This window comes from Macrobrachium rosenbergii, chromosome 8 (genome assembly GCF_040412425.1).
Source record: "Macrobrachium rosenbergii isolate ZJJX-2024 chromosome 8, ASM4041242v1, whole genome shotgun sequence".
Lineage (NCBI taxonomy): Eukaryota > Metazoa > Arthropoda > Malacostraca > Decapoda > Palaemonidae > Macrobrachium > Macrobrachium rosenbergii.
The window spans coordinates 52,661,512-52,679,270 of NC_089748.1; the positions used below are offsets into that span (position 1 = coordinate 52,661,512).

Below are 17,759 nucleotides of genomic sequence, written 5' to 3' on the forward strand. Positions count from 1 at the left end.
GTTTTACTTACATAGCTCAGGGACTTTTCAAAATTTTCCCAGTAGCATTTTTGCATTCTTTTCTGTTCTGAGAAGAAGACGATTAGAAACAAAAGCATGAAGATTTCATACTGGATTTATTCATTCGTCCCTTATATTTGTTTGTAGTCACCTAGCTGAGGGAATTCGATCTTTCCCTCAATCACTTCTGCAAACTTGTTTTTGTGAAAAGAAAGTTATTAGAAACAAAAACATGAAGATTTCGCACTGGATTTAGTCATTAGTACCATTTACTTTTTTGTACTTACATAGCTTTGGGAACTCATCTTTCCTCAAGCACTTTTGCAAACTCATTTTTGTGAAAAGAAAATTATCAGAAACAGAAACATGAAGATTTCATACCGGATTTAGTCATTTGTACCATTTACTTTTACTTTTTTGTACTTACATAGCTTTGGGAATTCGATCTTTCCCTCGAGTACTTTTGCATACTTTTCTGTTCCGGAAAGAAAATTATTAGAAACAAAACAACGAAGATTTCGCGCCGGATTTAGTCATTAGCCCCAAGTCTTTTACAACATTTTTTCCCGGAGTTATTTCAAGGCAGAACGATGCCGTAAAGAGCATAATACCCTTGAAATCGCCATGAGACGAGGACCTCATAACAGGCTATGTAAGAGTTCTCCGTTTCTTTTAAAAGTATTTTACGACGTACTTCGGCGTTATTCTGGAGCAGAATAACGCCGTTAAAAAAAAAAAAAAACAGAGATGCCTTTGAAGTCGTGATGAAGTGAAAACCTCCTCCATTTCGTGATTAGAACGGAAGAGCTGCCGCTGCTGCCTGCTGCCCCAGACGTTCATTAGTGCCACGGGCTATTGAAGAATTACACGGCCTCGTCGTGGCATAATTATTAGCATTCAGAGGCGTCTTCTTCTTCTTCTTCTTCTTCTTCTGTTGGGAAGGGATTCTGTTTCTTTCAAGTAGTCGCCGGGGTTAGCCGTGCATAGAATATTAATTTTATTATTGTTATGGTGGTGATGGTAGCGGTACTACAATGTTTGTGGATGTGAGGTAGTTAATGACACTGACAATAGTGGTATTTTACATTAGAAATTATCGCTGCATCAGTAGAGTTGAGTTTATAATAGAGTTTATTTTTCTAACGATTCCATTTTTGCTAGCGAAAAATAGAGAAACCTTATTACAAGGTAAACTTTGCTCCTGCAGCCATGATAGTTAACGAAAGTTGTTGACGAGAGGATCTCGTTGCCAATAATAATAATAATAATAATAATAATAATAATAATAATAAGGAAGAAGAAGAAGAAGAAGAAGAAGAAGAAGAAGAAGAAGAAGAAGATTTATTAAGGTTCTTAGAGTAAAAATTGGGGGTTCTTTCGTCTCCATCTTCCGCCTTGCAAAATGGACGTGATCGTGTTAGTATTCCATTTCCCCCTCTGGCCTGCGTCCCCTCCAAGGTAATCTTCATATATTATTCCCTCCCTCCGTTCCCGTAGACGTCTCTCTTTTACTGTTGTTTCCAGATGTTTCTTTCCCTTGTGCTGGGCGAACGAAGCCTTATAGTCTGCATTCGTGCGTCAGCTGTGCTAAATATAGTGTAACGCTTGCGTTTAAAATGTCAAGTTTAGTTTCCATTAGATGGGTTAAATGTTCCCTCAGTGAAATATGCTCCGTAGGGGGGGTGGGGGTAGTGCCATCAGTGCACCTCATGGGGTGCACTGTAGGCATTACTAAAGGTTCTATGCAGCGTCCATTCGGCCTCTTATCTGCAACCCCTTTCACTCCTTTTACTGTACCTCCATTCATATCTTTCTTCGAGCTACCTATCCACCCTCTCCAAACAATTATTTCATAGTGCAACTGTGAGGTTTTCCTCCGGTTACACCTTTCAAACCTATTTACTGTCAGTTTCCTTTCCACCGCTGAATGGCCTAAACTCTATATTCCATTCCATTCAGTGACGCATGGTTAGGAAATATCTAAATAGTGCTGGGGCCTTGGGTTTAAGACAGGTTCCATAGAATTTAATAGCTCTCATTAAAGATACACCCTGGATGAGCATTTTCATGACGAATTTTCGTGTAACTTAATTTGGGAGAACACGAAACGGTAATTTTATTCCCTGTGTTACCACAAGAGTCCCCATGTCACCCCTATCTCCCATTTACAGATAAATGAGTAAGTAAATGTATAAATAAAATGGCTGAACTTTGGTTTGAGTTATAGAGAATTACAGAAACTTTATAAAGGAAAGAAGTCTACTTTAATTCATAAACTCCGGAAATACATGTTAGAATGGATTAGTTGTTCCCTGTGTGTTCTTTCTTTTCATCTCTCAAGTCCTTCGTCCATCTGCAATTACTAAACTCAGGATTATGCATTGGCTTTTAAATCGGTTTTAAACAGTCGCCACTCTGTGTGTTTTCGAAAAACCTTCAGATCTCAAATGAAAGAATATTTATCAAGAGTAGATAAGTTGTTCTCTGTCCGATCTCCCTTTTCATCAACTCAGTTCCTGATCCATCTGCAATCACCAATCTCAAAATTATGCATTTGCTTTCAATCATATTAGAAACAGTCACCACTCTTTGTGTTTTGAAAATATGCTTTCACTTCTCAGTTGAAATATTAAACAAAAGGAAAGCTTCCTTCAGAAATGCTCGTAACCAATTATACCTCCCATTAAACTGGATTCTGCTATAACATTTTAGCATGATGGTGCCAGTAGGACCTATCATGGTCATTGGCTGCCAAATGTTCCGTTAGTCGAAATTGGCCATTATAATTTTGAGTCCCGAGGGGATAGAGAGTGAAATTGCCCCCCTGGTTTTTATCGATTTAAGTGAAAAAATGAAGGACGGTAATGTTAGCATGTGTTTAATCGTCTGGGAGGAATACATTATGTATATTAAAGCCATTTGTATGATTTTTATATGCTTTATATGCTATAGTTTTATACATATATTTATTTAAAAAGGGAATTTCAATAACAAGAAAGAGTACCTTTTGGGAATGCGAAATCCCAGGCCTTTTTATTTTATTCATCCTTGATTGCTGGTTTAGGAGAAATTCTGTGAGCAAGAAATGACCCTAGCATAGTATGCTTCTCTCTCTCTCTCTCTCTCTCTCTCACTTTATATATATATATATATATATATATATATATATATATATATATATATAATATATAATATATATTTTATATATGAGATATATATATACTATATATATATATAATATATATTTTATATATATATATATATATATATATATATATATATATATATATTACATATTTGATATATATGTGTGTATATATACACATATATATACACTACGTACATACATACAATGAGCATTATTTGAATATATATTTAAAATTGATTTGTTATTTATTACGCGCCGCGTGTGGTTTGATGTTTCTTTGACTGTAACCAAAACTTTTGTTCGCTACAAATAATCTGGGAAAGCTGTTATTTTACAGGTTAAAAAGATAAAGTAAGACAGCACCTTTTTCATGCATTGCAGACGCCGTTACCTTCGTTTTATGCCTCCTTTTGCCGTAAAAACGAAAATAACTGTAATTTGATGTGGAAAGCACAATTTTATTGTTGAAAGACCTTGCTGTTTTATTGTGTTTTAATTGCATCTGGACTTTTATCTCATAAACCTATTCTTTTCTTATGGTTTTAAACCATTGGTTCTTTCCTGAATGCATTTTAATACAGGTATTTTATGAAGGAACATATAAAAAAGGAAAAGTTTCATGGGATACTTCTTTGGTGTCAGCTGAATGTATTAGTCAGTGCCATTCAGAATAACCTGGTTACAATAGTCTTCATGTCGACCCTCTATGGCTTTGTTGCTCATTTTCTTTTACAGTTGAGTATTTGGATTTTTCACTTTTCTTAATTTGTCTTTCACACTGCGTTTGGATTGAAGGTAGCCATTCTTTGTTTTTGAGACTGATCACATTGAATTGCTTCAAATTCATATGCAATTTCGTGAACTTGATGTTTCCTTTATTTTGTATCCGTTCTATCCCCTTCTATTTTTGTAAAGTAGAATGGCTTAGTTTCGTTTAAAGAGTATTAAAGAAATTTCTCCATCCATTTACTAACAGGGGAAGAAAGACCAGGTCCCTGAATCATTTCTGCACAAATGGTGCAAGAGGGAATCAGCACGCTATTTTGACTGTACATAAACGTAGGAAATAGTCTAACTCGCTGTTTAAAATGTAAATTTAGGCAGATGGAAGAGCTCAGTTCGAAACTTAACATTGCACTTAAAGAGACCAGTCCTCTGACTCAACCGTGACCATTCCTCTGACTCAACCGTGCACTGAAGAGGAAAGAATAAACAAGCTCCTGTCTCAACTGTCCATTAATGCAGGAAGAAGACACCAGTTAACAACCTTAACCAAGCACTGATGGAGGAATAAGTACACAACTCTCTGACCCAGCCATGCACAAACAGTAAGCGGAAACCAGCTCCCTGCCTCAACTTTCCACTATCGGTGAAAAGGGTCCAAGCCCATGCCTTAATTGTACATTAACTCCGGGAGAAAGAAACAGCTTCTTGACTCACCCCCGTACTAGCAGATGAAGGAAACCAATTTCTTGCCTCATCTGCGCACTAGCATTGGAAAAGAGGACCAACCGCCTTTATCATATAAGTAAAGAGGAAAAGAGACCAGCTCCCTGACTCAGTCATGTAAGAACATAGGCTGAAAAGGCAAGTCCCTGACTCAGGCTTGCACTAAGAAAGGAAGAAGATTTTCAGCCTACAGACTCATCCCTTTGCTAAAAATGACTCATCATCCATAAGAACAAATGAAAAAGTGTCCCTGAATCAGGCTTGCACCAATAAAGGAAGATTTTCCAGACTCATCCTCATGCTAAGAAAGATATAAGAGACCAGCTCACTGACCATGTACTCATGGAAGTGGAAAGGACCAGATCCAGTTATACAGTAAAGGAAAGAGATCAGTTTCTTGATGACTGTGGGCATTAACTGAGGATTAAGGGATTACATCCCTGGTTGAAAGCATCCTTGACGTGACCCTGTACTGACAGAGATAGGAGACCAGCTCCATGACTTAGCCTCACACTAACAGACGAGCATAGACTTACAGACAAGCTCAGTGACTCGAGTCACTCGACCCTGTACTAATGGAGGGACTTATGCCTATTTCCGTGAGTAACTTGTGCATAGCCTGAGGGGAGAAGGGGCCGTCCCCTTTCCAGCCCTTGTATGGCCCTCCATTGATGAAACCAATTGTTGGCCCCAGGTGGGTTTTGTGGCTATCTAAATACAGCCTTCCTTCGTTATGGCCGCTCGAAGGGTCATAATCCTGCTGTATTGCATGCATGCATCTCCTCTACGCCCGGCTTACCATGAGCATTAAGCATATGTACAATTACGGAGAATGGGATTAGGAACTCTATGAGCTTGTAAGTCGCTCAGAGCCTCTAGCTCTGGTGCTTTTAATGGAAACGCAAAGTTCATAATTATTCTCATTTGAAGTTAACTTTAGTCTCAGTCTCTAAATCCCCCCCCCCCCCAACCACAACCTTTTAGCATTCATAACATTTTTTTGTTCTGACGGTAGTACTTTTGATATTAAAGCCATTCTCTAAACTCCTAAACTCTCTCTTCTTCTTCTTTCTTCTTCTTTCTTTCTCTCTTCTCTCTCTTCTTCTCTCAGACTTCTTTTTGATAGGACAAGTTTCTTGAATCAAAATCACACGATCATATGAGTTATTTAGGCACTTGCTCATGTTTCTTAACCAGCCTAATGAAGCTCCGTTCACAGAAGTGGATTCCTATTGTACAGATTCGGAGAGAGAGAGAGAGAGAATTTTTAGGCCTTCGTTGGAAATTCGTTGGATAAGACTTACTTATGAATATTGGAGTAAACCTGTTTTTATGTCATGGATTCATCCTATTGATTTTCCACATAAATAAATAAGCTTTGATATAGTTTAGCTTTATTTTTACCGGTATTTTATTTGCAGTTAGATTTGATGTTTTTAGGAATTTATTGAGCCATGTAAAGCTGGTACATTTCAACATGACAAAAGAGGAAAAAAGGTAACGATTCAAGAAAAGAAAGTGATAGAGTCATAAAAAATTTATGTATTATATATATATATATATATATATATATATATATATATATATATATATATATATATATATGAATGTATACATGTGTATGCATAAAATAATATTTTCTTGTTATTCTGTATTATTTTCAAGGACCTCCAGAATTTAGTTATATGCTTTATATTGCCCATACTTACCCTAAGAACCATGTCATTGATCTTCTCACATTTTGAAGCCATATATGCATAATAAAGAGTACATATAAGAAGCAACAAAAAATTTTATGCACGTTTATGAAGAACATTGCATAAGCAATTTTTTCTTCTGGAGGGCGAATAGAGGGCTTACATCTTCGAAGCTTTAAAGTAATTTAGGTTCTCAACCATTTGCGTTTAATCTTATATTGAAATAAGCGAGTGCGAGGCTAAGTGCTGCTGTTATATCACCTTGTCATTTTGCTTCACCGTTGAAGGTTTTACAGTCAGTTGTTCTCTGTGGTTTTCAAGACTTCATGGATTACAAGTTTAAGTCGTTAATTTTAAAAATCCGGTACTTTTAATCTTAAGATCTGCTGGAATTACTCCCTTTAGACATCAGGCTGATTAAGTGAAATAGGTTCCCATTCCTTGGACATCTGCATAAGGAGAAATTATACGATTATTTCCATCCTGTAGTATAGATGGCATATCTTATTTCAGGCCTCGAAGACCCCAGTGATGTAAGTGATAATAATGTTAAGAATCGCCTGCATCTAATCTTAAGAGATCTAACCAAAGCAAAACCTCGCCGGGACAAAACACGCCCTCAGTCTCTTCTCTCTTTTCCGCCCTGCAGAACCGAAACCTGGAACTCTACACTCCCCAGGACACCATCCTCCAGTACGTGGAGAAGTTCACGGAGCTCCGAGACGGAACAACCAACCCCCCGCCCTCGCAAGCCCAGACCCCTACTAATCCATAGCCCATGGCGGTCCCGCCTGCAGGAGGCCCCAGTCCCACGAATGTTCCTGCCAGTGTTCCGATCTCGCAGCCTCCGGTTCATTACCATAAATCATTACCTGGGCCCTCCAGCCAATAGGGCCTTTGTCGGTCCCGTCTTGCGCTGCGACTGAACAGTGTCGTGGCCGGCGATTGAATATTTAGTTGTTTTATTTTGTGTCTGGTTTCATTAAATTGTTTCATTATTTTACAATTTTTTTTATTTTAACCCTTAGTGAATAGTGTTTTTTCTAGAAATTTATCCAACTATTATTTATTTATTTATTATTATTATTATTATTATTATTATTATTATTATTATTATTATTATTATTATTATTATTATATTTAATTTTTTTTTATTTGAGAACAAGAGACTATGTAAACTCTTCTTTTTCTTAGAGATATATTGATGCTCCACCGAAGTGTGCTAAAGAAAATTATAATCATCAGTCCACCACCATTATGCCATTTGATATATCACTGTAAATACCACCACATTATAAAAATGTGAAAATATATGTTTGTATGTATTATATGTACATGCACAATAGACACAACAAGCACGTAAATTATACATATATTAATATATATATATATATATATATATAATATATATATATATATATATATATGTATGTATGTATGTATGTGTATATACACACATACATACATACACATATACATACTGTACATACATACATTCACATGATATTTGAACTAGGGTGACAACAAACAATACAACTGAACATGAAGACAGTTCAAACAAGTGGAGTTTGACTTAGGCACGACTAAAGGTAAGCATATTATTTACAAATCTTTCTCTCCAACAGGTAGGTAGCTGACCCCGTGCTCGCATTAGTTTGTAATGGAAATCTTACAGGTAAATCTTCATGTTGTTATTAGGACCAAACTACCTTTATTCATTATCTGTACATTAGACACATTTCTTCGGAAATAAATGGCTGAAATTTATACATTTCGAGACAGGTATCCATAGTGTTATCGTAACTTTCTTTTTATGAAACTAGACTCAGTGATATTATGTTCTGTCATGTTATTAAAGCGGAGCGTTTTTTTAGCGACTTTTAAAGAAATAGCCTGATTGGTTTTATCAGACATGAACGAAAATTGCTCCGTTATCATATGCATATTTTATGCTGCTCAGTCTTCTTTTCCACACTCCTATTTGAATATGTATTTACTATTTGGAATATGTATATATATATATATATATAATTATATATATGTATATATATATATATATTTGAAACTAATCAACACATGATCACATCGGGATCGAACCAGGTCTCTCGAGTGAAGTGCATTGGCGCAACTAACTCCATGACCTAAATATATATATATATATATATATATATATATATATATATATATATATATATATATATATATATATATTATGTGTGTGTGTGTGTGTGTGTGTGTGTGTGTGTGTGTATGTGTATGGATGTATTGTTGGATGGATGTATGTGTTAATATCTTTTCATTCCAATTTTTTTTAGCTAGAAGATAAATATTTTTGCTCAGCGTTGATTGTCCGCCATACTATAAGGTCTACACAGCAATGTTTCTACGTCTACATGATACAGTAGTGTTTACCTAACTTATGGTTCCTAGTTTAGGGCATTCCATGTCTAATTCATTAGTAAAAGTGATAGAACTTGATGTGAATACAGCCATCGTGATGTTTTTAGTCCATCGACAAATGTTTACTGTATGGATTATGTCTTTCCTCGTATTTTCAAACGTCTGTAATAAAGAAATCGGTAAGAGCATGAGAAAAGTACTCGTGTCGGAGTCTTATGAATTATGATTATACTGTATATGTAAGTACCAGTCACTGTCTAGACTCCAGAAGAACGTCTTGGGGTGACCTTGAGCTTAATGTCATCGTTTCGGTGCTGAACTGTAATTGTAGCCGTATTATAGCTAACATAATGTGTATTTGACTAGATGTTTTAACCATTCGGCACTGAAATTAGCCAACTTCTTATGAGATTTGTGTTCCCGTAATGGGGTGGTGCCGTCAGTGCTCTCACGTGGTGCACTGTAGGTATTACTTAAGGGTCTTTGCAGTGTCCCTTCGGCCCCAAGCTGCGACCTCTTTCATTCCTTTTATTGTACCTCAGTTCATATTCTTTCTTCCATCTGACTTTCCACCATCTCTAACAGTTGTTTCTTAGTGCAACTGCGAGGTTTTCCTCCTGTTACACCTTTCAAACCTTCTTACTGCCCATTTCCCTCTCAGCGCTGAATGACCTCATAGATCCCAGCGCTTGGCCTTTGGCCTGAATTCCATATTCTATGAGATTTGTACAATAACTTGTAATCTAAACTTAGTTAAGTCCGTCTGCGCGCACTAATCAGGTTACTGCTGAACTCGAAGTGTACCCAGCCATTAGAGAAACCTCTCAAATGACGTCACTCGATATCTGGAGCGTAATATTTTAGCCTCTGTTGTTCAACGCGAGTCACAGACTCCTTCATTCCTCGGTCTTAAGTTTCGTTAACAGACGCTTCCCCGACAGACATTTTTATCGGTGGAACTTATCGCTGACGGACGTTCTGTCAGGATGTCATTTTTACTCGTAATGTAACATTGTACTTTTTAAGGTAATTGGTACCATGTTTTATTTTTGCCTCGTCACAAAACGTCGTATTTGTTCCAGTTTCTCTCAGTGCTGTCGGTCGTAAATTTTGTTTCTTTGATTATTTTAAAATTTTTATAATGTTTGTGTATGATTTTGCTTTATTCGCGTGCTCTGATTTTATTTGTCCTAGAAGAATTTGTCTTATATTTAGACTCCACTGTCAAAAGCGCGATACCCAACAAGGGATATATTTTGCCTATTTCATTGAAGACTGGTAGGGAAAATGATGAAATGAAAGACTTACAATTATAAAAATCCTGAATATTTCTTTCCGGTGGAAATGCAACGAAAGATAGAAATAAAGAGGACATCTCCAGACTAGGAGCGTCATTCTGATTCTGCAAGAACCAGCATCACGTAGTCATCCAACTCTTCTCAGGCCATTGCAAAACGTATTTTGAACATCTGTTTATATTTATATTTATATATATATATATATATATATATATATATATATATATATATATATATATATATATATATATATATATATATATATATATATATATATATATATATATATATCCGTCTTTTGATTTCCCACTTTAATTATCTCCAGAATAAGGAGACAGCGGAACAATGATACAGCAGTAGATCATTTTGTATAACCTCAGTCAACGACCATGAAGGTTTCATGATCGGGCCTCGGCAACCTACTGATAATGTGGTTCGATTCGCCAGCAAGTCAGGTCCTGCTGCTAGGTAACCAGTTGGTTCTTAGTTGGTTCTTGTGCCACGTAAAATTCAATCCTTCACCAGCCTAAGGAGAGCTGTTAATCACCTCAATTTACTGTTAAGAAATCGGCCGCACCGTTTACCTGTAGGTTACCAGGACCTGATAATGAAACTCTTTGACTCGTTATCTGCGTCTGCATTGAGGATTTTAGGATTTTGTAATTTACGTAGCTGAAAACATGGTTATTAGCGGAACCGCCACAAATCATTGGTAGCTGGTCCACATTAATATTGTGATGGAGCATTTTGTAATGCACCTGTGGAATTCCGAACTAGACCCAATTTATCCCTGTGGTGGTGGAAAGGGTCAGTGCACCTCATGCGGTGCACTGGTAGGCATTACGGCTATTCTTGCAGTCCCCTTCGTCCCCAGCTGTAAACTCCCTCATTCTTATACTGTACTCTGTTCTATATTCTCTTCTTCCATCTTTCCATCATCTCAAATAACAATTGATTCATAGTGTAACTGCGAGGTTTTCCTCCTGTTAAACCTTTCAAACCTTTTTACTGTCAATTTCCGTATCGACACTGAATGACCTCATAGATCCCAGCGCTTGGCCTCTGGCCTAAATTCTATGTTATGTTCTATTCTAGACCCGATTTATGTCTTGATAGTGATGCAGGCAATTACCACAATTTGATTCCCCGTCTTTCGAGTAGACGAAAGGGTCTTGCAACAAGAAGCAACTAAATAAATAACACACTCTGCGTTGTGTCCTTTCAGTGAAAAAGATCTGCCGGGGAAACTTCCGTCGGCGACATGTCCGAGAACTCTGCTATCAAACTACCGATCGGCGACACCGGCGAAATATTGTCATGTCGAAAAGCGCCTTTTGAGGTTAATGCACTGAACCTGTTTTTCATGAAGTAATTTTGAAAATAAATGAATAAACAATCGGCGGAAATCAAGATGAACAGATGATTGAGTACACTATTACAACGGAAAATGAGTAAAGGTATATTTTCTTTTATATATATATATAGATATATATATATATATATATATATATATATTGATATATATTACAACGGAAAAATATTGTATGTATATATATATATGTACATTATTACAACGGAAAATATATACAAAGGCTATTGAGTACACTTTCTCTCGGAAAATGAACGAAGGTTATTTTTCTTTTATATATATATATATATATATATATATATATATATATATATGTATATATTGCACGATGCCTTCTTTGAATCTTCTTCTTTAACGTTTTATTCAATGGGGTAAAAATGAACGGGTAAGGCTACGGCTGCCCTGCCTTCGTTCTTTATATCATACTACCGCAACGCCCCTCTTCCTGGTGCAGCGATTATTGCGCGGGTATAGAGTTCGATATTTGCCGCGTTTTAGAAGGTGTTGTGTAGTATTTAGTCTGTATCCATATATTATGATTTACATATATAATCCCGTGTCTACACGTAGCAAAGTGTGTGACAGGGTCGTATTTTGAACTCCCACAGACCTACACCGATTGCCGCTGTAACTACTGAGCCATATATATATATATATATATATATATATATATATATATATATATATATATATATATTATATATATATATGTAGCTCTCAAATACATATATATAGATATATCATTATTTATTTATATATATGTATATATGTGTGTGTGTGTATATGGCAGATATAAGCTTCTTATTCATATCGAATGTACGTTTCTTATCAACATCGATCCTAAATGAAAGACAAGGGCGCTACCAACCGACCACCACAGGTCATATGTATTACATATTTGTGTGTGCATGCGTATTGCGCATGTTTATGCGTATATTTTGGTAAGAAGGTAATTTTTATTCAAATGAATAAAACTCTGATTATAGTCGTAGATTGGTGTAGTAATATAATTTGAAATTGTTCAACGTGATATTTTTTTATATATCATATTTCTTAGAATTGTGTATTTGTTAGTTGCTGTTTTTGCACTGTCACTTGTATATATAATTATATAGACGTATCTATTTATATCTGGTTATACATATATGTGTAAGGGATATAAATGTTAATACAGAAGGTATATGAAAATAATTTTTTCCCAGTCATATAAAGCCTGTCAAGAGTAGACCTTATTCATCATATTGATGAAGCCGATGAAATGTCATCCCCTTTTACTGTTAAGTAATGTGAGCGTTGGTATGTGTTAATAAATATTTCCAAGTAGGACATGTCTTTGATTAGGATGGTTCCACAACGGCAGATGCTTCCGAGATTGTGAAGTTAGTTCCCGGTGGAGAAGAAATTGTGATCATGGTGGAAGATCTACCAAACAACGACTTTCAGTCCGTGAGATTGCTCGCAGCTTGGTGGCCTGGTAGCTAGAAGTTGCATATATATAATAATGGTAGATCCTTTTATAATGTATTGTGCAGATTCTCAATTAAAAAATAGATAGGCGATGCCGTATGATAGTCAACAAGTAACTCTTGCCTAACCAAACAGCAGATTAGAAACAAGAGTTACGATTATAAATACAGTCCCTAACTTAATTTATATCTTCTGTCGAAAATTTCTGGGCCTGGTAATCCAGTAATTGTTTTGGACTTATAAGTACTTATAATTACTCCAGGAACACCCTTACGCGTTAACAAAGTGATAAATAACCTTTTTGCTGGTGCTTCACAGCATCAGTTTTACTTCGTACGTGGTGCACTGTAGGCTTTACTTAAGGTTCTTTTCATTGCAGCGTCCCTTCGGCCCCTAGCTGCAACCTCTTTCATTCCTTTTACTGTACCTCCATTCATATTCTTTCATCCATCTTAACTTTCTACCCTCTTCCAACAGTTGTTTCATAGTGCAACTGCGAGGTTTTCCTCCTGTTACACCTTTGTAACCTTTTACTCTCAATTTTCCTTTCAGCGCTGAATGACCTCATATGTTCCAGCGCTTGGCCTTCAGCCTAAATTCTATACTATCCCATAGCCATTGCTGCGTTATGGATCTTGGTATCACAATGGAATTATTGGCAACAATGCACTGCGTTGGTTTGGTTCAAAGTTCAAGCCCTACTCAGGCTATAATGGATCTTATTGACACACATGACCGTTTTAAGGGACTACGCAAGTCTACCTTCTGGATTATCAATAACCATTTGCCTTGCTCCCCCAGGTCTCACGTGAGTGGAGAGGTTTTAGTTCTGATCATAAGTACGTACGGAAGTTCAGTCTCTGGAATATTGTGAGGCGGCTCAGTGGTCTGTGTCTTGCTTCTGCTGTTCGTTAGCGACCTTTAATTAAACACCTGAGTCAGTACAAATATTACCTTCCTTTTGACAGAAGGGGTACCTCTGAAACAGGTAAAATCTAGAATACATTGAATTTTTTGCAGTATTGAATAATATAAAAATGTTTGTTTCCTAAGATATGTTACCCATTAAGCATGATGTGACAGACAGAAAAGTAAGATTTGCTTTTTGCTCAAATACGCTTGTAGTCAATAAAATTTGTCAGGACCCCAAAACGAAGAACAAGCAGCTGAAAAAAAAAAAAGAGACGGGAATGCTAGGGTTGGCCCCAGTTGTTCTTTATATTGCACAATCTCTTACAATTTTACAAAAAGGAAAAATATCCTGCATACTCAAGAAGAATATTTTAGAAAAATTATTCAAAATAAGAACGTTTTGTGATTGTTCCCATAACTTTAATGGTTAAAAAGCCTGAATTCGGATGACACAGCGTAAGTGAAGATTGCCCAGGGAAATCATTAATGTAGAATTTACTGTACCTTGGACAGGGTAGGAAGGTCACACGCACGCATTAATAAGCTGCGGTCTAAGAAAAATAACAGAAAATCACGACTAAAACTAATAGTTATAGAAGACTGGCATCATTATCCGATTATGCTGTTGTAATCGGCGGCTCTGCTCGATAACTGATGAGAATACGCTGCAAGCATATTTATCACTTTTTTCACCTAGAATTTATGAAGGAAGTATTGCAATTGCTTTATAATTGTACCGATCATTTTTATATGGCAAATATTGCTGTTAGTATATCTTCCATTTCCTGCTTAAATACAAACGGAGAGGTGGCATAGATGCGTCATAATAATCTTTCGTGAAGAATTATTGAAGGCTGTTTGACTAAACTGCCGACATCTCAGAGTTCGTGAGATTCGATTATTATGAGTCATGAATAGAGAACTCTAGATACGTTAGTTGTCACTTCCTGTATGAACGACCGGTCGTTCAGCAGTTAGAGCCATTCACAGTACTATCACCTTCCGTCTCCATTGTGTTATGGTGTAATGGAGGTAAGATTTAAAGCCAAGTTCGCAAGTGCGATAGTCACAAAAATGGAATTTTGTGTGTCAGTTTCAAACGCCATTTATTAGTGGATTTCTTGAAATTTGAAAAACTAGGTAAGTTTTGTTTTTAAATTATTACAAAAGAAATCCTTCCATTTTGTGTGTATCCATCCCACCACACTCCTTGCCCTCCCATCTTAATCTTATCCATACCCACATACCCTAGCCGTGGTCTTAGCTTCTTTTAATGCCAAAACCTACTAGACAAACTACTCAGTGCCCTGGTTTAGTGTTGGCCCGATTGGAACAAGAGAAAATGGAAGAAAGACGAGAATAGCTTAACCGAGATTTAGTGATAGAAATTAAGGAACACGGAAACTAGAAGAGAATTCCAAATTCCAAAGACTGGGAAGTAAACAGCCACCTACCAAGGCATTCAGAGAATTATTGGTGTTCACAGTAAATCTGTAAGATCAGGTCATGACTTCTGCGAGGTCACAAGAGACACGGAAAGGAAGGAGAAAAAAATGAATAAAATGAATTCCCCTCCAGTTGGCATTTCTTGTGGTATTAACTCCGGGCGGAAGGTTGTAGCACACCCAGATTGGCTTATCATGTTTCCTCAAGGCTCGTAAAGAGCATACCAAGGACGACGGACCACGAGAATATTATAAGTTTCTCTCTCTGCCCATGAACCCCGAATGTTGAGGGTTGTGGGGGGGGGGGGAAGATTGTGTTGCCGGGGCTGCGGACGAGTATACTCGGCTTGGGAACTAGTTTTTTTTTTTTTTTTTCTTTTTTTTTTTTTTTTTTAGTGTCGTATTTCTTGTTTACTGTTGGACATTATCTTTTGCCGAGCGGCTGACCTGAAAGATTTGCAATTATTGTTGCTTGCTTGAGCGCAGAAATATAGTTTGTGTCGGGGTTAGTGGAGCTGGGGATGTTAAAGCAGTTTTATCTTTTTAATTACTGGTTTGTGTTTGTTTTTTACTTTTTCAATAAGCGATCTCTTCTTTCAGTATTTCCCATTAAGTTCTGTTGATTCTTTCTAACGAACGCCATATTCTTTGGAAGTTTAAATTTCAAGTCAGTGGCCCCTGTGGTCTTGTTCCAACTGGTCTTGTTCCACTGAATAGGGTTCATTTTCTAAATAATAATAATAATAATAATAATAATAATAATAATAATAAATAATAGTCCCATTTCTGTAATCTTTGTTCGCAGAAAAATACAAAAATTGTTTTATGTTTGTTTTTGTATCTATCGCTAAGAGAAAAATCCAAATGGGATGCCTAACTCACTTCATTATGTTTCTTTTATAAGCCTAATGTGATTTTGCCTGCGTTCAATAGAGTTCCAATATGACAGGAAGTCGTATGAATATTGTCTCGTCAGTTTGTTGTCATTTGTTCATTAATCCTGGCTTTCATTCCAGTAAAAACCAATGATAATGGTATTCATATCTCATGGCCCACAACACTTCCGATTTAAAATACAGTTTAAACAAATTCATAATAATCCAAGTTCATGAAAAAAAAAAAAGTCTCCCTCCAGGATTCTTGTATGATAAATTTTGATAAAATACCCATTCTTGAAAATCAAAAGGAACTGTGAAAACTACAGAGACAGTGAACTATATACAGTATTAATGCAGGATTCTAAAGATAAGACAGTACCAAAACCGGCTTCAAGGAGACGTTACTGCCTCTGTTACATTTTTTTGTTAGATGTACTTGTTTCGAAAGCGTCAACTTCACAGCATCTTTCTTGGAGGGAAAGTAAATACTGTGTAATCTGCCTATTCCCAGCCGTTAAACTCTCCAGGATAAAAAAAAAAAATGCGCCGAAGCCGCTACAGCGTATAATCAAGGCCACCGAAAATAGATCTATCTTTCGGTGGTCTCGGTATAATGCTGTATGAGCCGCGGCCCATGAAACTTTAACCACTGCTTGGTGGTGGCCTATCCTTTATCGTTTCCAGAAGCACGGTTATGGCTAACTTTAACTTTAAATAAAAGAAAAACTGAGGATAGACGGCTGGAATTTGGTACGTTTGATAATTGGGGGGTGGATGATCAACATACCAATTTGTGGCCCTCTAGCCTTAGTAGTTTTTAAGATGTGACGGCGGGCAGAAAAAAATGCGGACGGACAGACAAAGCCGGCACAACAGTTTCTTTTCAGAAAACTAAAAAGAATTTTGTGGCTATTTTACTCGAAGTTCATACAGTAGATATTTTATTTCTTAATACTCGTACAGCCATGGCTAAATGTCTTCCAAGAAATTCTTCCCACACTATCTCATGCTGCTTATTCGATCTCATTGTTTATTTACAATCTCAAAAGCGACTCTGATGTCACTTTCGTATTCTAAAGTCTTGATACTGGACAGTGATTTTGTCGTAACTTAGAAACGCGGACTGTTATGTTCTTCGTTCAAATGTCACAGCTAGCAGCATTTGTTACGGGTCGAGTCGGTTCAGCCGTTCCTCTGAAATGGTTTTCTCGAATACGAGTCGTTTGTAGAAGGAGAGATTACGTTTCGAAGAATAAAGTCAAAGGATATCTGTGTTGTGGTCACGTCATGTTTATTAAATAACCGTCTTCTAGATTCGTAGCTCCTTTTGCCCGGATGGTATTACATTACTGTTTACATATTTTGTTTGTGTGTATGTATATATATACATATATATAATATATATATATATATATATATATATATATATATATATATATATATATATATATATGCGTGTGTGTGTTTGTGCAACTCTGGTACGTTATTTATATGCCTGTCAATACCACTAAGAGAAATTAAAGACTAGGTATAAATCCTGACCGGTTCCGGATTCATTTCTAAGCCATTATTAAAGGACTGACCAGTCCTTAGATAATGGCTTAGAAATACTACTGATACCGGTCTCTAATTTTTCCTGGTGGTAATGATTTCACACACACACACATTATATATATATATATATATATATATATAT

General features: G+C 36.4%; 1 protein-coding gene across 3 annotated transcripts in view; it reads left to right on the top strand.

Annotated features, from left to right (window-relative positions):
• MED20 (Mediator complex subunit 20) overlaps positions 1-7,300 on the top strand; it is a 176,312-nt gene extending 169,012 nt beyond the window's left edge. For 2 of the 3 annotated variants that reach the window (XM_067107801.1, XM_067107800.1), the window contains exon 6: positions 6,944-7,300. In XM_067107801.1, the coding sequence (XP_066963902.1) occupies positions 6,944-7,069 (126 nt within the window). In that variant the 3' untranslated portion in view covers positions 7,070-7,300. The other variant, XM_067107803.1, reaches the window with a different exon arrangement.
• The last annotated feature ends 10,459 nt before the right edge of the window (positions 7,301-17,759 follow it).